Source organism: Physella acuta, unplaced genomic scaffold, assembly GCF_028476545.2.
Source record: "Physella acuta isolate Inbredline_101_S28 unplaced genomic scaffold, ASM2847654v3 ptg000776l, whole genome shotgun sequence".
In the NCBI taxonomy this organism is placed as follows: domain Eukaryota; kingdom Metazoa; phylum Mollusca; class Gastropoda; family Physidae; genus Physella; species Physella acuta.
Window position 1 is genome coordinate 67,640 of NW_026732294.1, and position 25,852 is coordinate 93,491.

General features: G+C 35.3%; 1 protein-coding gene across 1 annotated transcript; it reads right to left on the reverse strand.

Annotated features, from left to right (window-relative positions):
- Positions 1 to 6,603: 6,603 nt before the first annotated feature.
- LOC131950678 (ficolin-2-like) lies at positions 6,604 to 10,052 on the reverse strand. The gene is made up of 4 exons (XM_059312903.1): positions 10,007 to 10,052; positions 7,478 to 7,626; positions 6,909 to 7,188; positions 6,604 to 6,809 (listed from the first exon to the last, which is right to left on the reverse strand). Exons 1-4 carry the CDS (start codon positions 10,050 to 10,052, stop codon positions 6,604 to 6,606), a joined length of 681 nt encoding a protein of 226 aa, XP_059168886.1.
- Positions 10,053 to 25,852: the final 15,800 nt, after the last annotated feature.

Consider the following 25,852-nt stretch of genomic DNA (forward strand, 5'->3'; position numbering starts at 1 on the left):
CAGTAATGAAACATCTACAACTTGCATTCGACTTGTGGCTTTAAGATCTGTAATATTATCTAAATTTGATAGAACTCCAGAACATAGTTGAATCAATAGTTTTTACACACAAAATGGCTGTAAGTTTCTTTGCTACGGCAAGTAAACATCATTTTATCTGTAAATGTTAAATTGATTTTTACATTGAAAATTCATATCGTTTTCCTAGGCTCTCCTCATACCAACCTTTCAACTCATCGGATCAATTGATCGATACATTGTTGGCTATTGAAACAAAAACCACTCGAAATTTCTTCGGTGCTGAGTTCCGTGGTGTACGACTGTCGTTATCTACACGATCTCAATATTGAGCTGAGAGGTTTTTATCTTGTCTTCTTCATCGCTAGTAGAGACAGAACGTCTGCGGTAATAGAAACAATAAAATGCGTCGTTATGCAGTTCAAGACTTGTCGTTCAATTAACCCAGTGGTCATCAACATGACAAGCCACAACTAGTTAGTCCAGGGTTTGGAACCTGCAGCTCTCGAGCCACATACGGCTATTTTGATGCTAAGATGTGGCTCTCCAGTTCGGTGCACAATTTTTATTGTTATACAGTATTTTGTTCAAAACTCATTAAAATATTAAAATGCGAAACAAATTTAACAGGATAACAAAATTGAATAGAGAACAGTGAGAATATGTGGAATAGAGAGAATAGAGAGAATATGGACATCCCTCTGGTGTTGTCTCCATGCTAAATGTTAGTAGCTCTTTAAAAAGTGGAGAATTTTGTAAAATGCAACTTTTGGTTATTCAGTATCTAAACGTTGCTGATCCATTGGTTTGTCTAAGGGCTAAAGCCCAATCAGTTTTATGGCTTGCTCTATCAGCAATTTTGGCAGTCTAAACACTGCCGAACATTTCACAGAATGTCATCATTTACTGTTTATCTATACACACATTACTGACAGTGATAAATGTATGAGAATAGAGTCTGTTTTTTAATGAGGTGAAACAGTTGGATAGTAATCACAACATGTTAACACCAGGCAGAGGCGTAGCGAGGGGGGTGTGCGGACCGCACCTGGTGACATCATTTAGGGGGGTGACACCAAGGCAAAAAGTAGCAAAATATATAGAGAAAAACTTGAGGGGGGGGTGCAAATCTAAAGTATGAGGGGGGGGGGGTGCAAATCGAATGTTTGAAAGGGAGGGTGCAAATCGAAAATTGAAGGGGGTGTAGATCGAAAGTTTGAGGGGGGGGGTGCAAATCGAAATTTTTTCCCCTGGAAGTCACTACGCCTTTGAGAGGTGACACCATTAAGTGCCGCACCGGGTGACAACCGACCTCGCTACGCCACTGACACCAGGTTTATCATGCAGCAAATGTGTGACAATTCAAGGTCACAAAGATGATGGGACATCACCTTAAAAAACCCAGAATAAACTACACCGGTCACCGCACGCCTTGACATTAAAATGACACAATGAGACAGAGTTGTAATGCAGACAAAGCTGTCACATGCTCACCTATGAACAGGGAGAGCAAATAGTAACTTTTAAAACACGCTTTGATACAATGTTTCTTAATTTTTAAAATTAAAACAATAGTTTTAAATAAAATGTATTTCTTAATTAACATGTAATTTTGTCTAAAGGTATTTGTTGGTTTAATATAATTGTTGTGCTTGGTCTAAATATAGTGTGGGTGTTTGTTTAAATATTGGTTTAGGGTAAGGTGTAAATGCAGAGGTAAGAGATGATGTAGATATCTGTAGAGAGGGGTTGTGGTGGTTGTGGAGTGTTAAGTTAGAGAGTGTTGTATGGATTGATGTAAAGGTTAGTTAGCGTTGGTATAGCGGTAGCGTAACTGTATTGCTTGTTGTTTGTGTTGTTATTATTGCTAGGGTTGTAACATGTGTTTGTGTTGATGCTATGCTAGCTGCGGGGAGAGGAGTAAGCTACTGATTGGATTATAATGGAGAAAGTTCGAGAATTGAATGATAGTTTTGTTAGTAGAAGAGTTACGAGATTTGCTTTTCAACACTGCGCCGGTTAAACTATTTCTCGAACTATTTAATGCGAAGGTAAATACGATGTAGACCAATTCCATATTGCAGAAGTTCTAAAGTTTAAGCGTTGTTTCGTAATTATCTGTTATTTCTTTTACTAGATTAAAACTAATTATTTATTTCAATAAACAAACACAACTCAAACAGCATCAATGTACTTCACGACAATCTGCCTTTTAAGACGAAAGCCTATTGAATTGAATATGCCAACTCATCCCTAATCGTTACAACACAACACCCCCCCACCCCCTTCGAAAATGTTTTTACAATTATTGCAAAAAATAAACATAAAAAATTAGACTGCATGCTGGATCTCATGTTGGATTTCATGCTACTATTACTTAGTTAAACGTTTTAATGTTAAATTAAAATTAAATTTGTTCAACCACATATAAAGTGTAATGTAATTGATGATTTATATTGAAATTTTATTTAAACGATTAAAAAATTGAAACGAAAATAAAAATATAAACTGTGTATTTTCATTGCAACAATAGAAAACTTGTCAAGGTGGACAATCGTATTTTGCAATACCACAGTTAAATCTAGGTGTTGTCCCTTATTTTACCCTAAGTTTGACCTAAGTCCTATCTAATACTTATTGTATATTCTCTGAGTCATGTATGTCGTATCATGCTCCAGGTCACTTCTAAAATATTTTCCTTCTTCTCGAGTTATTATTTTTACTATTCGTCTTTATATTTTAAATTTTATCTGGTGTGGAATTGTTTGCTATCGTCTGTCTGAACATGTTGCATTGTGTCGCCATATTATTTTTGAGTAACTCGTTGGCAGATAAATTTAAAAAATAAAGGCCAACATTTTTTTGTCTATGTAAATAAATATTTGTATTACATATATTTAAAGAAAACACCAATTAATAATCATTAAAAAAGTTTTTAAAAACCCACGTTTTCTGATTGAACTAAAAAGTAGAAAATAAATGCTATACATCACAATAATGCAAGCGATCACTCTACTATAAGCGATGAAAAACGTGGGGTGCCGAAGTAAAAGTTATATTACTATTGATTAGATAATACTATTGACTTTTATTAGGGAGCTTGTAGAGAGTCAACAGTATTAGAAACTGTAAGAAAATCACGGCGCCCCACGTTTTTGATCGCTTATAGTAGAGTGATCGCTTGCATTATTGTGATGTATAGCATTTATTTTCTACTTTTTAGTTCAATCAGAAAACGTGGGTTTTTAAAAACTTTTTTAATGATTATTATTTTCTACTTTTTAGTCTTTGTCTGTTTGTTTGCATTAAAATTTTGCTATCGATTTTATCTTTTCACTTTTTTTTTGGGTAAACGAAGACAACTCGTAAAAAGACAACTCGTAAAAAGACAACTGGTAAAAAACACGGTGTGTGAATACGTTACTGACTAGAACACATAGATTTGAACCCGTGTCGAGTGGGATAGCAATCGTGTGCCCAACCACTCGACCATATCGTCTCCCTCATACTGGCCACCAGTTGTTACGGTTGTTTGTACACAAACACCGCGTGAACATTACTCAGTAAGCAAAGAGGGAGAGTACCGAACCTTGTTTTCATCAAATTACAGTCCCTTTTTCCCCACGTTTTTAGTACAATTATATAGCGGTCTAAAATGATCAATAAAATGTTTTCATGGATCAATTTAGTAATAATAACAATTGAATAATCTATTGTCATCCAAAACAAAGCTTCCCTGAAAATTTCAGCGCGCTAGCTAACTGGGAAGTGCCAGAAATTTCGATCGCAAGATTTGATTGGAAAGACAAACAGAGACGAAAGCAAGTTAAAGAAAACGTGGGAAAAATAAGACGGTTAAAAAACATATAGATTATTTTATACAATAGTTCAAATTTATGATATAAAAAAACCTCTAAATAATTATTTCTATCTTAAATCATGTAAGCCAAAAGATATATTATGTGCTCAAGTATTTTAAAACTCTTATGAATAAATAATCGAAATATGTTTTTACGTTCACTAAATGAAATGATACAATTTTTAAAATCTGGAATACACTAGCACAAAACCGAAGTTTATGAAAATGACAAAACTAGTACTAAAAAAATATAACTTTGTAAATTCAAGCATACATGTATATTTGTTTTTAACTATGGCATGTTTTAAAAGGTGTCGATTTCATCTAATGAATATGTTTCCATACAATAAAATTCTACATCACCTAATATGTTTTTGTGTTGAATATTATATGTGCACTCAATTTACCCACACTACCACCTTCTAGTTGTATTTACCCACACGGTGTGATATACGTGACAGGTGTGTGTTGAGAGCGAACATTTTTTATTCAATATGGTTTCTTGTCAGTGCATGAAAATGCGTGTTTTCCAAAAAATATTACATTTCAAAAACTATAATAAAAATGTACAAGTAAGGAAAACCCATATTAAACAATCATAAATATAAAATTTTTTAACATATTAGTTTTCTATAATTAACATATGTTATGTAGGTAGCATACAATTTTAGAAAATAGCCAAAACTGCTGATTATGTCTAATTATTGGAAAAAAATAGCGGTTTTCATAAAAAAGCCATTGTTTATAGTGCACTATAGCTGCATTTATGCTCATCACTTTGTATTTCTGATTTTAAAAACAAAGTATTTCTTTGTAGCACTGACTGTGTTTAAGTATGTAATGTATAAAACATCAAGTTTATTTAAATTATATCAAGTGCTAAAATTAAGTTTAGTTAAGGAGTACAAGTTTTAAAACATCAATCCTATTCAAAGTATATAAAGTATAAAACATCAAGTTTAGTTAAAGCATATAAAATATAAATCATCAACCTTAGTCAAAATATAATAATTATAGAACATCAATTTTTGTTTAATTATCAAGAGTAGAAAAATAATAGAAGCTATAAAATATCAAGTTTAGTTAAAGAATAGAAGTTGTAAATCATACATTTTATTTAGAGAATATAAAACATACATCCCAAAACTTAAAGCTATATGCTCACGAAGATTGAAAGAAGCAGAACGTCAATCAATTGTAACATGAACTTGTAATTTAACTAAATGAAAATAAATATCACATGAACGTGCATTAAATCCAAGCTAAAATCAAATAACAAATGCATCTTAAAAATATATATCTCTAAACTCAGTGATTTATAAAATTCATTCTTCAATTTAATTAAAAGTAGTATAAAACGTTCATTGACTGCTCTATTGAATTAACTAGTGATATAATTATAAACAGCGATACAATTTGTTCTCTTAATTTATCTGATGGCGTCTAACGGTCTTTTATAAAAAAACAACTCTACCCCTCACGCGCACTGATACGATCTTAGATCAAATGTTTCCATGAAACTTTTTTGATAACATTCAAAAGTTACCAAGGTTATATTTTTAGACGCGTGACCAATTGTTCTGTCTATATATATCGTTTTTGTTGTTGCAACCATACAATCAGTGTATTTTAATGTTCTCTCTTTCAATATCGTTATCGTTTATACATCAGAAAACAACCATAAATTGTACTTTAATAACTCCCCGCAAGATGGAGGTAGAGCAACCTTCGTCGACCGCTCATGTGTAAGGAGAGTCGCCGGCACTTGTGTAAGCCACCGGTCGAACTACCGCAGTAGTATCTACCCGGCGCCACACTATTACGGTTTGTTAAAAGATTATAGTGGTCCACCAAATCACGCGAGTAGGGCACTATTTATAACAGGTATAGGTGGCAATCTGCTGATGGGTAGTGCAATGTGCTATTAGTCACATGATCGCGTGGAAGAAAGGATAGCCTAGTATACTATGCCACCTGCCCCTCTACTGGGCGACCGACCAACTGACACAAGTAGACTTGGGGAAAATCGTGTCGCCCAACAGCTTAACACATCCAGGCTCGTTTACCCCTCTAGCTCCCTCCTAAGACAAAATGAACAAAATATAATAAATTTAGAAATGATATACTGTAACAGCATTCCACTTTTCCAACCCACTCCCTACCTTCTCTCCCATATAATGAAAAAATACCTGAAATTAATGTCTCAGTTTTTTTAATGCCACTTATGTTTATAGCAAAAGAGAAATAACAAAATTAGTATAAACAAATTTGCAGTATTATTTGAGGTTTGTTAGTTCCATTTATTCTTTAAAATTTAAAATATACCTTATTATTATATTACTATTTTATGGCCCTTGGGGCTCTAAGGAGCCGTTGGAGGCATACGTTTATTTATTTTATCGCAGAAACTTTCGTAGGCGTAGCCTATGCTTTTCAAAGTAACACGGCAATCTGTGAAACTTGTGGAAATAAGAAAACAAAGGCAAACACTCACACAGACAGACGCACAGACATACTTTATATATACATATATATAGATAAAAAATTATACACTTTGTATAACAGGAAAATACGTTATTATTTTCAGTTAAAATCATGATAAATATATATTTATAATAACAATAGAATAAAGATTACCAATAAAGCTTCAATAACTTAAATACTGGCTACCGCATGTAAACAGCATAATTTATGTACCAAAATGCAGATTGAGGCTCTTGATAATGTTAAACTAATCTAAATTTCATTTCAATAAATGTTGGATTAGTCTTTGGATTCCACTTTACATTCGTTGTACCCCAAACATTGTTAAGACAAGAGTCGCCGCAATTACTGAACCACCACGCTCCGTGAAAGTAATCAGCACAGTTTAATCCAGTGTGTATGTCATTATCGCGGTCAAATGTAGAAAACATCATACCGTTTTGGTAGGCTAGTGCATGATATAAATCTCCAGTGTAGCCATCAACATGTAGCCTATAGCCGTCTGCCTCGCTAGAAATGTTGAAGCTGGAATACTAGGCGAAATAACTTGTTCCATTGAAGGTCATATCTACTCTCAGCTCTGTTTTGGTTTTAGACGTTAAGAGAAAAATGTTCTCATTACCCAGGTAAAAATTACCTGAACTAAAATCACCAAACCCATTTTTGTATTCCGTCCAGTTCCTGTAAAAATCTACAGTCCCAGAAACACGTCTTTGGAAAATGGTCCATCCTCCACCGTCTGTCACTGTGTCACACATGACCTGAAGTCCAGAGCTTAGGGTCACCAAAGGTCGGTGGTCACTGCTGATTATTTGGATCAATGTGGCCTGTTGAAAATTAAACTATTTATTTAGCCTAGTTTATGCAATACGCTTTAACTACGTTGCTTGAGAAGATAGAACCGGCGTGTGGGCCGGCATACATACATTAACGGAGTTGAATAGAATAATTGTATGTGTAACATATTAGGCGACCTACACTAAGACATTGGCGTTGTTAAATGTTGATATATCACTTAACATATGCTGACACATCACATAAATTATAGTGAATCTTATACAAGCTATTCCAGTCCACAACAGCATTTGCAGAATTTGTATGGTAAGATATTTTTACATCACCCGTACAAATCATAATGTCGGTTCTGGTGATGGAACCATCAGACATGACAGTGATGTTTCTGGTTGTGTTACAGATCTTCCCACTAGAGAACAATTTTCCCTCAACATTCTGTTGTGAAGCTTTCAGTGGGACTAGCCAGGAGCCTGTTTTATCAAATCAAAGTTTAGATATATCGTGGGTTTATTGTAATGTTGACAAGTATTTAAAAATAATCCATGAAATCTTAAATCCGACATTTGATTTTTGACAGAGACGTACGATTTTCCAAATTTTACCCTCTTGTTAAACACAGTCTCACATTAGACCAGCCTGGGTATGTGCACATTTGTGGAGTGTAAGTTGGAGCTGGTGGATTCCTAGTTGTACTATTACAAAATGTGTACTATTAACATGTGTTGCCTGTCGCCCACGTGTGTTTGTTCTCGAACGTGTATTAAAATGTCAACATTTTCACAGACGCAGTAAAAATTTGTGTAGACCAAACTCTGTGTTAAAAGTTAGAACATAACATTTAAATTTAGATCAATTTCTGCTTTAGCAATTACAAATCTTTTTTAATAATATTTTGAATTAGCTAATTAGTAGATAACAAGAATAACTAAATGCGATACTAAACCAATAGTGGTATCTGCACTCGCAGATGTTTTATATCTAAAAAAAAGCAACGTTCTTTACGAGGTGCCGTTTAAAGTTACAGTAAAGAATAAACCGGGAGTAATTTCCCCTAAACTTTCTCGAATATTCTTATATGAAACAGCAGTAAATGGTAAAACGGGATATTGACATGATTTTAAATCCATTTTAAATAGGCTACTTATACTTTTTAAAATAGAATAATATATCGTAGAAAAAAGAATTACACACCAAGTAAACGCCTAATAAGATGTTCATAATAGTGCAAAATATTATACATTACTACTCTCGGTCAACATAAATTATTAAAAATTGTATGATGGCAGAAAATTAGATTTTTTTACTTACATGTGAATTTTCATTTATCTATCTGAAATAGTACTCAAGTTTTAAGGCTTTAAAAAATTTAAAGTAGGAAAAGCTCCTCTTCCATTTATTGGAAATCGCTCAAAAGTTGATATTGATCTACGATTTTGATATAATACTTGTATATGAAATTTCATTAACTTAGCTGTAAGGGTACTCAAGTTATCGTGTTACAGACACACACGCATCCACACACACACACACACACACACACATACGGACAAGTCTGAAAAACTATGTTTTTCCGACTCAGGTAGGTGTAAAAAGTCGAGATTTGTAAAAATCTTTTTTTTTACCCGATTACAAGACTTTCTCTATACTTCGTATATACGAGAAAATACAAATGTTTGTGGATTTTTTAAAAAATAAATATTTGTGAACAGTTATATTTTTTTAAAAATTCTAAGCACTAAAACCGCAAAATCATATCGGTAGAAATACACAGCTAGTAATATGAAAAAAAGAATGTCATGTTTAAGTAAAGTGATGTCAGGTAATCGTTCATTTTGGGTAAAAGTGCGTTAAGTGATTTTATTTTCTTCAAGAACCAGTTATAAGCCATGACAACGTACGCACATTTCTTTTGTTATGAGACCAATAAGAGGATTATGTTTTTGTCTTCATTACTAAAACCATAGCTGTTACAGTACGGTCGTATACTAGCAATATGGTTCTAACAAAATATTTCAATTAGTTTGCACACAAAATGATTTTTTCATGGAATTGTCTGACTGTCAGTATAAAACAATCTTACCCAGGCTACAATACTTTGTGGTTTTATTGTAGATGTAGCTGTAGCAAGTTTTCTTCGAACTTGAACAAAGATGGGCGCAGGACAAAAGGCTGACTTGGTCAAACTCTACATAGATGGGCAGCGTGGTCAAGTTTGTGTCATCAACAGCTTTATACTGAGTTTGTTTTATCGAGTTGTTTGAATGGACTTGGGGTAGAGAAAACACATTGTATGCCCCACATGTTATTTAGAGTAATTAAAGGCAGTTGGCATTACTTTAATTGAACATGCCGTGTTCAGTGATACAGATGAAATGTATTTCATCCACATTCTGCGAACGTGGAATTATTATATTAGTTGTACTCAATATTATAAAAATTATTTTAAAAAACACGTTTTGTTCAATATATGATGAATATCAGCAGATTATACATACTGTGAACTCTAGAAATATTTTCAGCTTTAAGTTTTAGAAAAAAATAAAATATAACATCTTCAATCGCACGAAGTTAACGTATAATGTTGTATGTAAATAAATAAAATAAAGTTATAATACTATATATTACTAATTGCTGTATGTATAGAAATTACGATATCCTATAATAGGGGGATATGACTGCTAAACAGTATATATATCATATAAATTAACTAAACGGTGATGTATTGTAGTGCTTATATAATTTCTGCTAAATGCTATATATTGATATATTAAATAATTCCTATAGCAATGGCTACATTGTGTCTACTTATAAAATAAAACTTAACAAAGAAACTTACAACACATGACTAACCTTTTGTGATGATACACTGGGCTATTATAACGATTACGATCCACATGTTTGTGTAATAGAGTTATAGAACCTTAAAGTTAACAGATGATGAAAAAATAAAACAAAATTAAATAAAAAACAATGAAAACGTCGTGATTAGAATATAGTCTAGCTTATGTAAATAAATAAAAGTGTATGAAACCATCAAACAAGTATTGAAGATTCTTCTAATAACCTATAAGCAGTACAAATGGTAAAACCTAAAACAAAATGTTTATGTAAATAAAATAAATGTACCTACAAAATACTGTATCTAACACCTGACAACAGGGTTAGATACAGTATTTTGTAGGTCGCAAAGTTAATTATAGATTTAATGAGATAGCTTGTCATTATAGAACAGTATAGATGTAATGAGATAGGTGACCACATAAAGAACAACTTGCGTGGTTCACCCGAATGTTTTTTCAACACGAATTGTTGTTATGGCCTATTCAAAACACTAAATTAGTTAAATATTTTATTTCAATGAGTATTTAAACATGCATTTTTAAAAAATAAAAATAATTAGTATTTCTTTAAAATACTTCCTTATTTTAAAATTAAACAAACTAATAAAAAAACTAATTAAAATCAAACTAATTAAAAAACAAACGAAAAAATTAACCACTGATATAATGCGAGTTTATATTGTATATGTTACGGTCAAAGCCCGAAGTCGGCCAATGCTAGGATTGGCCGGCCAATCCGCGCATTGGCCAATATCGCCTCCCATAGGTCGGTCAAATGCCGAAACTTTGCTTGATTTCGGCCTTTAGCCGGCCAATCCGCAGACTGGCCATTGTGGACCGGCCAAAGTCTGTAATAGCTCTTCATTTTGGCCTTTGGCCAAGTCTAAATTAGAAGATCATCTGGCTAGAGACGACAGGCCAAAGTCCGAATTAGAAGATCATGAGCAGATTTTGTTTTTTTTTATGCCATAAGGATCATGAAATTAAGTCTTTATTGATTATTAATTAAAGTAAATGACAGAAATATTCAAATTTTTTATTGTAGTCTCAATCTATCAATATCATAATTTGTTACAACAAGTTGAACTTTTATGGCATTTAGAATTACACTAGGCATGCTGCCCAGCTTCGCTTAGGCTTTCGAAAACATTGAGAATTTGAATGCTTAATTAATTCGCCCGTGGGTCGGTCTACGACCTCAAGAGTTATAAAGAGGTTCCTCCGTGGACATTTTTTTTCGATTTATAGCTCATATAAGGCACCGGTCAGTCGAGGTCAGTTTTGACCCCCTCATCTTAGACTTTTCGGCCAACCGGCCCCCGTGTTCTGTCGCCCCAAGGCAAGATCCTGCCAAGTTTGAAGCGCCTGCGGCGCCGGGAAGTGCCTTATCGGACACCCGACAATCTAGATCTAGATCTAGAATCCTAATAGAATTTTTTTTTTTAAGTTTAGCCCGAGCAAAATAAAAAAAAATACATTAACCAAGTTGACTTGGTGTGTCTCGAACCCGCACCACCTGCGTGGTTTATAGTACACTAACATCTCCGCTATTTAGGCACCTTATAAAATACAGAGAATGAAAGACCTATTTTAAAATCTTAACTTACGCGAATATGCCTATTCTTTCAAATTAATTTTTTTATCCCAAATTAGCCAGTTCCAAACAAAGATTTTGTATAAATAAATTTAATGAGTTTAGGCCGGAAAAATTGTATTGTATACAATTCATAGTGTACGTAGATCTAAATCAAATTTGAATGAAATAGTTCATTTCTTTTTATTGTAAACACGACAGATGTCGTCATTAGTTAATGTATAAATAGTGACGTCACAGTTTTATGCGTTATTCTTCACATATATAAATGCTTTTCCGGTTGCATAAATAATACTGTTTCTCTACATTCGAATACGCCTTTATTTTTTATTTTTCTTCTTTAAATAAAATTGTGGTTATACATTTAAAACATCTAGCATATTATTTTCAACAAAAGTCCGTAAAAAGTTCTTCATATATCACTGCCGGTTCTGACGTGATGTCCGGCGAAAATTTTTTGCGGACAGAGAGAGAGAGAGAGAGAGAGAGAGATGTGCGAACGTGGCCCATTATAGATTTAGATAGCAGCTTGTTATTTTTACACTTGAAGCGATTTGTTGTGCACTTAGTTGTGCAATTGCAGCGAGTGTAGCCTTGGCCCCCAGTCAATGATTGTGCAGATGCGATGGTTCGTAGAGATTTTTCCTCAGTGCCAACTGACGACTTTATGAGCAGTTTTTCGTGAAGAATTGAAAACTCACTTCTAGAATATATTTGTTTTAGAACACCACGTTCCGTTCCTAGCTTGTAGAAAGCGATGTCGACGCTCATGACAACTGACCTCTGTTAACATCTGGAAAACAGATGCGTACATTGTCACCCACTTCACCATCTTTAAATTTTGTATTTGATGTTTTAAGAATCTTAGCACCTTGAGTTTGCATGCCAGTATGAGCTGCTGATCTGTGTTCCATGATGTCTTGTTTGTTATGACACAATCTGCAGGTAATGTTCCCTCCGTACCCTTCGTCTGCTTCATTGGGTATTCCACAAATAGCATGGGCATCGTTGCCACAGGATCCACAAGAATGAGCTGCACTACAATGTTTTTCACAAACTATACATAATCTGTTGGCCACATTATTGTCAGGCAACTGGTCTGGGCGTTCCGCCACGGCAGTAGATGTGTTAACTGAGGATGTCGTTGCATTTATGGCAACCTCCATTTCTTGTTCAATGTTCTCAAGATCTTCCTCAGTAACTATTTTATCGAGAACCCATATATGGAAACTAACATGGATTTACATGTTTTTCTTTTGACAGCCATCTGCTATGTCTGTCTCTTGGTCTGACGGCCCTTTTGATCTATGTCGCCTTGCATATAGAATGCTATACAAACAAGAGATAAACAATACGTTACTCTCAATGAAAACGCACCCAGAATAATGTAAAAATGCGATCACAACTTAGTCTAGATAGAACATTGGTCAGGACATCCCGGCCAGTGCGCGCATTGACCGGCCAATGTACAAAATACGCTGTCAAGTTTTAGCGCTTCGGACTTTGGCCAGTACGTCCCGGCCAGTGCGCGCATTGGCCGGCCAATGTACGAAATACGATCTTAGTGCTAAGTTCTTCGGGCTTTGGCCAAGAGAGCCGGCCAATCCGCGATTTGGCCGCACTTCGGACTTTGACCGTAACATACACACAAAGTAAATTTTGCTGACTAATGTGAAAAATTGTAAATGTTGTGCGCGGTCCTGGTATTCAGATAAAAAGTAACGCCTTCGCGGAAGAGAAATTAGTTTTACAACGGCGTGATGATGGACAAAGAAACTTGGTTTATAAATAACCCTAGCGTGGCATACCGCCGCATACCAGAGACGGTGCTCACGTGCCAATGCGAGTTGGGAACCCTTACCTGAGGCGATAAATCATGCTCGGTTGTCAAGCCGCTGTGGGAAAAAGCCATTGATCACCACCGGTACCTGTCAAACGGGCAACCGAGTAAAATGTTGAGCGACTCAACGTTATTTATAAATTAGGTCAAGTAGAGTTCACCTGTGACCTCATGATATGAAGGGGTATTATGGTCAACCCATGTTCTGCCGAAATCGTATTTTACAGACAAAGACATGTTGTCTGAGACTTGGCGAGACACGGGGGAGGTGAAGTAGAGTTTAGCAAGTGCGGTACAGTTTGTCTGTGACCACAGAATATGAAGCGATATTGGAATGAGGAAAATTTGTTATGAAAATAAGAAAATAAGTGTATAATCAAGTGTTCTGAACTGTATAATCATAGTGGTGTTTCTGACATTGAATACATAATCAATTTTGTGTTTAACAGTTTGGTAAAAAAGATTATTATTCTCTACATAAATATGTGTTTTACTGTTCTACACAAAGTGCAGATGCTCACATGTAACCAAACAAAGAAAACAAAACATACAAACTTGTAAAAAAGGAGACTTTTTGTAGCATACTACACTACCCGTTATTCTTGAATAACCGAATATTTCGAGTGTAATATTATATTTCTGATATATTACTCAAAAATATTTTTCTTTAAAAACCATGTTGACATAATGTACCGTTATACTAATTTAATGCAGCAAATGTAGGCATAACTATTCGCATGAAAGTAGACCTATAGATCAGCGAATCTAGTGGACACACATAGTGGAAATGTGTTAATAATCGTGTTGTGAGAAAACAAAACTTGCTCTCCTCTGTCAAGATGGCAGTACCCGTTGCTACAGGGATAAAAGTCGTAAAAAGCTGCAAATGTATGAAACGGGAAATATCAACAACGTGAACTTACGGAGAAACAGCCGAAAAGAACTGAAAAGGAAAACGGAAACAGTACGCGATGATGTAGAGTTGGTGGCACAATCAATTTGCTTGTTTGAGTGTTAAATCAGGTAAACAAAATGTTTACAAGTTTTACCAATTGTTAACAATTATTGGCAGGGAAAAACATGAATTTGTAGACAAATCTGTTAAGTTGACAAGCCGACAATGATTTCAAAATGTTTACCTATGCTGTCAATCTGTTGTTCACAAGTCACTTTTAAAATATATAATAACATTACGCATACTATGAGATAGGTACAAAACATTGCATATTAAACGGTTTAACGAATAAGCCTTATTGTAGCAGTTGTGCATGTACGAACAAATCGATCTAGTAGTAGCATTAACCTTTCGGTCGCTAACATATACTTGGCTATATGTGAGGGGGGGGGATAGATTAGATGTTTTTCCGTTGCTCTACCAGTTTTGTGGGTGGGGATAAACAGCAACCACCCAGATGTGTGAGTGGGGTTGACGAAGATAATACCAGCCTCATTATAGTTTGGAATTAACACACACAAGTCTGATCCAAAATATAAATGTCTTTTATTAAACAATCAAATTAATTCCCTATCTAATTAGCCTATTCTATACTCTCTATTACTACTGTCTACCGTTTCCTAGATCTACCTACCTGACCGTTTCTAACCGCTACCTAACACATTCTGCTCTCTTCGCTAGCTATCTATCAACTGTTACCTAGCCCAACACATCTCGACCGTCTCTAAAACCTAACACCAAGTCTGCCGCTGATCTCACTACTGGCCCACGCCTCAGTGGTCAGCTGACCGTCCCACATGACCGGTCAGCTCCTGTACGTCCATTGGTCTCTCTACCCAACTATCTAAAGTCTGTATCTGCTAACCTCTACCTACTTGACCGAAACTAGCGTCATCACACTAAACCCAGGAAAAGGATTTTAAATTCTTTAAACCACATATTGTAATTCGTAAACGGTAAAGAAAGAAATTATTTTTAATGGCACACTTATTGATTAGGACACCTGTCGCTAAGACCCTACACTATCTCCAAGAGCTAAAAAAAAATTCGAATGAAAGTATCGTTGTGTGAGGCCGCAGTTTTACCATTAAAATATTATACTTAATTTTATTTAGCAAATCTTAATGCAAAAAGGATGTGCTATTTGTATAGATCAGGGGTCTCCAAACTACGGCCCGCGGGCCGTATGCGGCCCGCGAGGTCCTCTCATCCGGCCCGCGGAGATCCTTTTGTCCATGGAAAAAACGTTTGTTGGTGATGGCTGAGGAACTTTTTTTTGCCCAGAACAATCAAAGACATGCCTGGAAGAAACTGGCCCCTGAACTGAAATTTGATAGTTAATGCGGCCCTCGGGCTGAAAAGTTTGGAGACCCCTGGTATAGATAACAATACATTGGTTTCAACAAAATGAAATATCATTATGGAAATCAAACTTAAATAAAAGCCAATATGAGCGATGATTGATTATAAAAGTACTTTGATTTTCCAAGGATGTCCAGACTAAGTGATATTCTTTTCATCAGTTATTTCCCTTTATGTAAAGTAAAAAGAAAGTGTTTAAAAATAATCCATACTTCTGAAAAAAAAAAACAATCTCAAACCCAAAATCAATTACCGAATAATTTTTTTTTTCGTCCCTAAAAAATGTTTTTGTCAAACGTTATAAGCCTACACTATATTCAAGTAGAAGTAGCTTAAGCTTAATAATCCGGGAGTGATCTCACCTAAACTTTCTCGAATATTCTTATATAAAACAACAGGGGATGGGAACTCCAATTTAAATACTTAGTTTTTAAAACAGAATAAAATCTCGTAGAAAAAAGAATTACACTCTAAGTGAACGCAAAATGAATGTGCATAATAATGCGCAATATTATTAGTTCTTCATAAATTTGAATGCATTTTTTGAGAAATCGGAAATAGCGTAAATTAGTACTTCCGGTCAACGGAGATTACTCAAAATTTGAAAGAAGTTAGAGAATTAGATCTTTTACTTACATGTGAAATTTCATTTATCTATCTCAAATAGTACTCAAGTTATAGGCTTTTGAAAATTTCAAAGTATAAAAAGTACCACTTCCGGTTATCGGAAATCGCTCAAAAGTTGATCAGGATCTACGATTATTATAAAATAATTATATATGAAATGTCATCAACCTAGCTGTAATGGTAATCAAGTTATCGCGTTTACACACAGACAGACAGACACACAGACAGACACACAGACATACGGACAAGATTGCAAAATTATGTTTTTTCCGTATCAGTGAGGTGTAAAACATCGAGATTTGTAAAAATCTCGATTTTTTTTTTTTGCACGATTACAAGACTTTCTCTATACTTCGTACATACAAGAGAGTAAAAATGTACGACCGACCTAGATTTCCCTAGACCGAAGAGATATGAAAACTTCATTCATATTTTGGGTTCCCAGAAAGAAGCGCAACGGAAAAAAGCGCAACGGAAAAAAGCGCAAAACAAAAAGCGCAACGGAAATAAGCGCACACCGAAAAAAGCGCAAAGAGAAAAAAGCGCACACGGAAAAAAGCGCAAAGAGAAAAAAAGCGCAAAGAGAAAAAAGCGCAAAAAGAAAAAAGCGCACACAGAAAAAAAGCGCAAACAGAAAAAAGCGCAAACGGAAAAAGCGCAAACAGAAAAAAGCGCAAACGGATAAATGCGCAAACAGAAAAAAGCGCACACAGAAAAAAGCGCAAACGGAAAAAAGCGCAAACGGAAAAAAAGCGCAAACAGAAAAAAGCGCAAACGGAAAAAAGCGCAAACAGAAAAAAGTGCACACAGAAAAAAGCGCAAACGGAAAAAAGCGCAAACAGAAAAAAGCGCACACAGAAAAAAGCGCACACAGAAAAAAGCGCAAACGGAAAAAAGCGCAAACGGAAAAATGCGCAACCAGAAAAAACAACGAAAAATGTGCAAAAGAGAAATTTAGCACAAATACCTTTATCGACTAGATGACACATTTATACATGACTGTTAGGGCTGCTGTAAGAGTATCGTGTTTGATCACGTGATCTACTACCATTTAAAGCGTACCACTACCATGTGTATTCCCCTCACCACGATACAGGCGATAATCGCTTTACACAATGCTTATTATTTTCTTGGTCAATAATTATTCAACTACTATTCTCGTATAAATAAACATAAAACTATCCTTGATATCGACATTACACGAAGTATCTCTCACATTCTCCCTAGTCCGAACTACCTAGCTAGCATACCATAACAACCCGTTCCTATGGCAAAACTTCACTCTCTTTCATCCGCGTCATTAAACATGCATTCGTCATATTTCTCGCAACAACATTCATTCGCACCAAAATACCTGATAAAATACCTACCTACCAACCTACCTACCTACCTCCCTCCCTCCCAACACCTCCCTCCCTCCCTGCCTGACTGCCTGACTACCTACCTGCCTGCCTGCCTGCTTGCCTGCCTACCTACCTACCTACCTGCCTACCTACCTACCTACCTACCAACCTGTCTGCCCGCCTGCCTGCCTACCTACCTACCTGCATGCATGCCTTCCCACCTATCTAATTACCTCATTCATTTATATATATATATATATATATATATATATATATATATATATATATATATATATATATATATATATATATATATATATATATGGGTAGGTGGGTAAGTGGGTGGGTGGGTAAGTGGGTAGGTGGGTAGGTGGGTAGGTGGGTAGGTAGGTAGGTAGTAGGTAGGTAGGTAAGTGCGTCATGATGTGAAATAATATTAAATACATAATTTATATTTTGGTGCGAATGAATGTTGTTACGAGAGATATGACGAATGCATGTTAGATGACGCGGATGAAAGAGAGTAAAGTTTTGCCATAGGAACGGGTAGTTATGGTATGCAAGCTAGGTAGTTCGGACTAGGGAGAATGTGAGAGATACTTCGTGTAATGTCGATATCAAGGATAGTTTTATGTTTATTTATACGAGAATAGTAGTTGAATAATTATTGACCAAGAAAATAATAGGCATTGTGTAAAGCGATTATCGCATGTATCGTGGTGAGGGGAATGAACATGGTAGTGGTACGCTTTAAATGGTAGTAAATCACGTGATCAAACACGACATTATCACAGCAGCCCTAACAGTCATGTATAAATGTGTCATCTAGTCGATATAAGTATTTGTGCTAAATTTCTCTTTTGCACATTTTTCGTTGTTTTTTCTGGTTGCGCATTTTTCTGTTTGCGCTTTTTTCCGTTTGCGCTTTTTTCTGTGTGCGCTTTTTTCTCTTTGCGCTTTTTTCCGTGTGCGCTTATTTCCGTTGCGCTTTTTGTTTTGCGCTTTTTTCCGTTGCGCTTTTTTCCGTTGCGGTTCTTTCCGACCACCCATATTTTGTTAGCCTTGTTTGGCAAACCATTAGAATGTTAAGTACAGTGGAGTGATCTCCCCTGAAATTTTCTTATTTAACCTTAAGGGCTATGTGCAATAGGGAAGTGTAAAAGTGCGAAACATGTGATGACCTCATTTAATATGAATGCTAGATTATATTACTTCCTCAATATTATTTTAAAAAAACAAACTATATACACGACTAAGATTGACATCCATTTATGAAGTCCACAACAAATATTATTATTTATACGTGTCATCTGGTTATGCGCCATTGAGGCCATCGACTCCGATTTCAGCCTGCTTTTCTTTTTGGATTTGCTTCCATAGCTTTTGTCCTACCAAGAACAAACTACAAAGCAGCATTTGTTTGATTTTGAAGTGGTCTCTCCTAGAAGAGTGGCTGTTCCCAGCTAACGAGCCTCATCTGGCCGGGGGTTCGAACTCGAGACTTTTCGGATTAGCAACCATGAGCTTTACCGTCTCGACTACGCCGACCACTCACTTTAGGCATTTTGCAAGGGAGTGGCACTTAAAACTTTTGGAATGTGTGGCACTTGAAAAATAAATGCGGCCTGTGAATGGTAAAGTAGGCTTATATATTCTATTAAAAAAATTGTTATGATAGCAGGACGTATCAGCATATGAAAGAACGCTATACACAAAAATACACCATAAGTGTTAATTTACGCCTGTGTACACAGCTCGACAAATGAAGCGAAGCCTAACAAGTTATTTACGTAGACCCGCACCATTGGTTGAATCTGTCTTGTCTAGATACATTCAGTCGGTTCCAAGTTAAGAGAAGGCTATCAAATGTACGACACACTGCAGCCTTGTCTAAGCTAATACAAGAATCACAAGTTTAACGTGATCAGTCTCGGAGATGCTGCTTTTCTGCACATTAATTTGCTGGTCGTTTATATTTACACCGGGTAATTATAAAGGACAGTTTTGTTATGTGATTTGATAAGTATTGATTTTATTAGGTAGGCCTATCTAGTTATAACAAAATCCAAGGTACCTATATAAATCTAAGTATATGCATAATTATGCGTGTGTTTTTGAGTGTGGAAGAGTGTGAGTGTAAGTATGTTTTTATGTGCAAGATTAGTTTTGGCATTATAGGTTGTAGGTACTTTTTAGTTAAGTTTGCTATTAAATGTGGTTGTAGTAAATATTTTTTTACGTTTGATTCAGATTTCAAAATGGAGCCTTGGTTCATTTCAAACAGGCTAAATTCACGTATTGTAACGTAAAAGGCTACAATAAAAGAATTATTTAAACTATTTTTAAAACATTTTTAACTGCTATATAGTTTAGTAAGAATCGTTAGTGAGGTGAGACAACAAAAAAGTATTTGATATCTAATTTTAAAATAGCGACTGAATATTTAGAAATTTATATCTGAAATTGAAAGTTTACAAAACGAAAACAAAAACCGAATTTTTGTAAAAAGAATTTTCAATTGTCCTCTCGTTTTCCTGACATCACTTACGCCGTAACCAAGGACGCAGGAGAAACAGGGATGTTAATTAATTCTAAATAACCACCGTGGCCGTAAATAATGTAATGATCCGCTAATAACGTACCCGGGACCGCTGTGAGGACACATGTGGACCTACTGTGAGGGCGCGGAGGTTTATTGGATCACCGCCGCAGAACGGCAAAACTGTGCTAATCGCACACTGGTCCAGGTTGTAGCACTGAACCAAGCGGTGGGATGGAAGAGGCGATAAAATGGCGGATTGAGGAGGGCTGTCTTGGATGCCAAAGTAAACTAGGTGGTGCTCGTTGGGCGGGGCTCTTAGCTCAAGGGCGTACTTTTGGAGATGATAAATTCATTAGTCTAGAGTCCGCTCAGAGAAAATCTTCACGCGTTTGGAATAGTATGGTGTTTTGCTTTATTATTTCAATTCAATTCAAGATAAAAGAGACAGGTCGCTCAAGTCGTCGATATTTAGGGAAGTATATATATATATATATATATATATATATATATATATATATATATATATATATATATATATATATATATATATATATATGCATTCAAAAGGCATTTAGGCATACGAATTTAAAAAAAAAGAACGATATGTTTTACTTCTAGTTTTTTCATGTAAATAAGGTCATAGTTCTGAATATGGTTGCGTTTCACAGAGCGATCGAAATCTATATTGGTGTCTATTTTTAACTCTTATCTGCATTTCGTACTATGTTTATAATTGATTTTTCTTATTTAAAGGATCTTCGGTTAGCGTCTTTCTCATACACACCTGTACCTCCCTTTATTCAAAATCGAACGTTTTCATTCCAACGAGCACACAAAAACTATTCGGTCGATGATCGCTGTCTATACATTATACACACATTCCTTTTAAGTTTAGATTAGTTTATTTTAATGTTCATTTAAACGTTCAGTTTCTATTACATAAATCACATACAACTAACACTGAAGACATCTAAATACCAATTAACACATCTAGGGGAAACATTTTTTCTGATATTAACTACCAGATTTTCGTATATCTGTTTTAACTTCTCGCTCTCGAACTTGCCAGCTTTAATAATTCAAACAATATATTGATATTTTTTATTAAATAGATTAATAAGTTACTTCCGCTAAGGTTATTTTTTAAAAATCGAAACTACTGAAAATTATAGATTACCAGCTTAAAAATATAGCTTACATTGAATTATTTAAACAGTTTCGCAAATACTGGTACATCACATCAATGCAATATCCTGTTATAGTAGTCTGCAGGCCTACCTAAATGGCCTGAAGGTTTTCTTATATATATATATATATATATATATATATATATATATATATATATATATTATACACGTGTAACCAGTAGCGTAGCGAGGGGGGGAGGACATATGTCCCCGGGCGCCGATCTAGGGGGCACCAAAATGGGTTGGAAAAATAAATTGAAAGGATGAGGGGGGTGCAAATCGAAAGTTTGAGGGGGGGCGGGTGTGCAAATGGAAATATCTCAAGGGGGAGGGGGGCTGCAAATCGAAAGTTTGAGGGGGGGGGTGCAAATGGAAATCTCAAGGGGAGGGGTGCAAGTCGAAAGTTTGAGGCGGGGTGCAAATGGAAATCTCAAGGGGGGGGGGGTGCAAATCGAAAAGTTTGTCCACGGGCGCCGGGAAGGGTCGCTACGCCTCTGCGTGTAAATAGTTATACGTTTAATGCTCTGCTTTAATAGTTAATTCGAAATAGAGAATTTTAGACAAAATTTTATTAGTAGTCTTTAAACTTATCGAGTTGAATATGTTTGAAATCAATCAAACACGTGTGTCTATTCTTTAATATAATTAAATACAAAAAACGGAGTAATATATTTGCAGTAAATTAAATCATACGTTTTTCAAGATTTAATATCCTTTTCTTTTAAAATTGTGTTGGAGCTCATCGCTCTAACAATTATAAAAATTATAGCCCTAAAGAAATAAAGACTAAATCTATTTCTTTTTCCATTATACGCACAAAATAAAATGAAATTGTATTTTCAGCATCTTCAAATATCGAACAGGAGTTCCCTTCCCGTAAGTAAAACCAAAGTGATGATCAACATTCAAAGTAATAACAATTCTCAGAAATATCTTACACAGAGAATCGTTATAATTTTAACACAAAGTTTCCCTCTTATTCTCGATATCATACTATTTCAAAATATATTTTTAGATCCAAGTTTTCTGAACTTAAGTTAAGGAATTGTATTTTCAGCATTTTCAAATGTTGGAGAAGATTTCTTCTCAGGTATGTAAAATATAATTTATACTTAGTTTTTATTTACAATTATAATAATCTTTAAAAAAGATGAGGCTGTATAAAAATACGTTTGTCTACAGCTTTAACAATACTATTGATCATTTTGATAAAATATAATTCTAAGTGTATTCATGCAAGATTTAAAACTTAACCTAAGAACGAACGTTGATGAATAATTACAATTTTCTTGAAAAAAAAGCTGATTTTTACTTTCTCGTATATAGAGTATAGAAAAAGTAATGAAATCGTGCACACAAATCAAATGAATTTTGACAATTTCACCGTTTTACTCCTCAGTCCTTCATCACATACGGGATATAGAGGACTTATTTTAATCGGGCAAAAATTATAAATCCAGATTTATTAAAATGTTGGCGTTTAATGCGTAATGGAGTTGGAAAAATGGGATTATCCAATTCTGTCCATGTGTCTGTGTGTGTGTGTGTGTCTGTAAACACGATAACTTAAGTACCGTTGCAGCTAGGTTGATGAAATTTCATATGTCAGTATTATATTAAAATCGTAGGTCCGTATTTACTTTTGAGCGATTTCCGATAACCGGAAGTGGAACTTTTTCTACTTTGAATTTTTCAAAAGCCTATAACTTGAATAATATTTCAGATAGATAAATTAAATTACACAAGTAATTAAAAGTTCTAATTTTCTGCCTACTATCAAGTTGTGAGTAGTTTCCGTCGACCGGAAGTAGTAATTTACGCTATTTCCGATTTCTCAAAAAACTGATGTAAATTTATAAAGTACTAATAATATCGCGCACTATTATGCACATTTAATTTGGCGTTCACTTGGTCTGCAATTCTACGCTACTACTTAAATAACTATAAAGAAAAGCGTGGGTCACTTTAGTATCTATTGGATAACATTACTAATATTTAGTAAGAGACCCAGATAATAATTTATTTTCTCCTTTTTAGTGCATTATTACATAAAAGCTTGTTATTAAAAAGTTTTTTATAAAAAATTTTAGTACTTTACGTGTTTTTATTTACAATAGAGTTACATGACTAACAACCATGGTGCACCCATTTAACGTGATGACACGCAATTGAACGTGATGACGCGTGTGGAGTAGTTGGATAGAACTGCTTACTAATTCGGTCAAAATTTTAATTAATTCATAAAAAATTAATTAGTCATCCAATTAAGTCAAATTTAATGTCACGATGCTTTCTCTTTATGTCTTGACCCACGTTCCAACCACGAACTGTATCTGTCTGGTAGAAGAGCCTGCAAATCGCTCTTCCGTTTCGATATAGACAGATAGACTGACGACAGACTGACGACAGACAGAGGAAGTGAGTTAAATAAAAGCATGTAAAAATGGATTACAAATATTGTCTTTGTCATGAGTTGCCATCACTCGTAGTGTTATATGAGAATATTCGAGAAAGTTTAGGGCAGATCACTCTCGGCTAATTTACTACTAGCGTACCCGTCCCCCGCGCGTTGCCGCGGGGATAGAAGTAAGTTTGACGAAATGTATTAGAAGGATTTCAGCAACGCGTTACCAATCATGTTCTAAGACACGTGACCGTCTTTTCTAAAAGTGAATTATTTAAATGTAAACAATGCCTGCGCTTGGATCATAAATATTGTGACACGGGTTTACCTACACTACCGCATGAAAACCTTGAGTGTACATTAATCACTCACCGAAATAATATGGTAGAGCACACTTCGGTGACCGCCCATGTGTCAGAGACGTAGAGGGGCGCTCTCAGGGCCCCCACCCCCCGATTACACTACCGCATAGGCGCGGCGTACGACCCCTGGCTCCTTAAAACTAACAGGCGCCATCGTGCCAAATAGCATCCTGTTAATAATGATGCTGATTTCGTCATTCGCTAAAGTGACACAAATGAACAGGATTTTTTTTCTTTAACACGTAAAAAAAGTATTTGACGTGTCTTAAACATCAGTGTGACTGATCAATATGCTAGCGTTACTAGTGGTCTATTATTAGATGCTCGATCTCAATTTCTGACTGAATTGTCTAATAATAGATGCTTATTGCATTATTCGCACAGTAACGAAACTCTACAGTAGGCTCTTCATATTCAAAAAGTTATTTTTTCATCTTTGGCAAGGTAACGAAACTGTACAGAAGGATTTCCTCGCGTTATAAAGTTATTTTTAGAAGCCTGTTGTAGTTTTACCGCTGAATATAGTAGTACCCCTTACTCGATATGCAGGACGCTCGATTAACGGATGCCAAGTGCCAACTTAGTCGCTCTAAAACTCTGGGCTCCAAACCGTGTATTGACGAAAGCTGTACCCTATATGGCACTGCCGATAAGAAACTTTAGTTTTCTTTTTCGCAGAAATATTCTCGAGAGTATTCTCATCTACTCCTTAAAGTTTCATGGCTCTCGGATGAACCCCATCCGATTTTTTTTATATACCGTGTATAGAGAAAAAAATCGCTTCCCCCCCCCGGGGGCGCCGCCCTTGCAATATTAAACAATATTTTTTTTCTAGAACCCTACCATTGAGTGATCTAATCATCTCCCCACAGTTTCATGGTACACGGATGAACGGTGTGAAACCGAAATAGACTTTTATTTTTATAAACCGTTTATTGAGAAAAATCGGACCCTCACGTGGCGCCGCCCTTGCGAAATTAAAAATGAATTTTTTTACAGAACTCTTCCCTAGAGTTTTATAAAGAACTCCCTAAAGCTTCATGCCTATCGGATGAACGGTGTCACTGCAATTCACTTTTATTATTTTTATATACCGTATTTAGAGAAAAATCGGACCCTCCCGTGGCGCCGCCCTTGCGAAATTAAAAGTAATTTTTTACAGAACCCTTCCCTAGAGTGTTATAATGAACTCCCCAAAATTTCATGCCTATCGGATGAACGGTGTCAAATCAAAACCGACTTTTATTTTTATAAACCGTATATAGAGAAAAAACAAATCTCGCCCTACGGGGTCGCCACCCCTACGAAATTGAAAATGTTTTTTGTGCAAAAACCTCCCCAGGAGTATTCTCAACATCTTACCAAAGTTTCATGGCGATCGTGAGAATGGTGTCACTGCAGTTCACTTTTCTTATTTTTATATACCGTATATAGAAAAAAAAATCGCACCCTTCCGTGGCGCCACCCTTGTGAATTTGAATTTTTTTTTCGCAGAAACCTCCCCAGGAATATTCACAACAACTTCCCAAAGTTTCACGGCGATGTGATGAAAGGTGTAGTAATGCATAAAGGACAAACAGACAAACACACATACATTGCTTTATATATATATATAGATAGATAGATGAAAGATTTTTGAG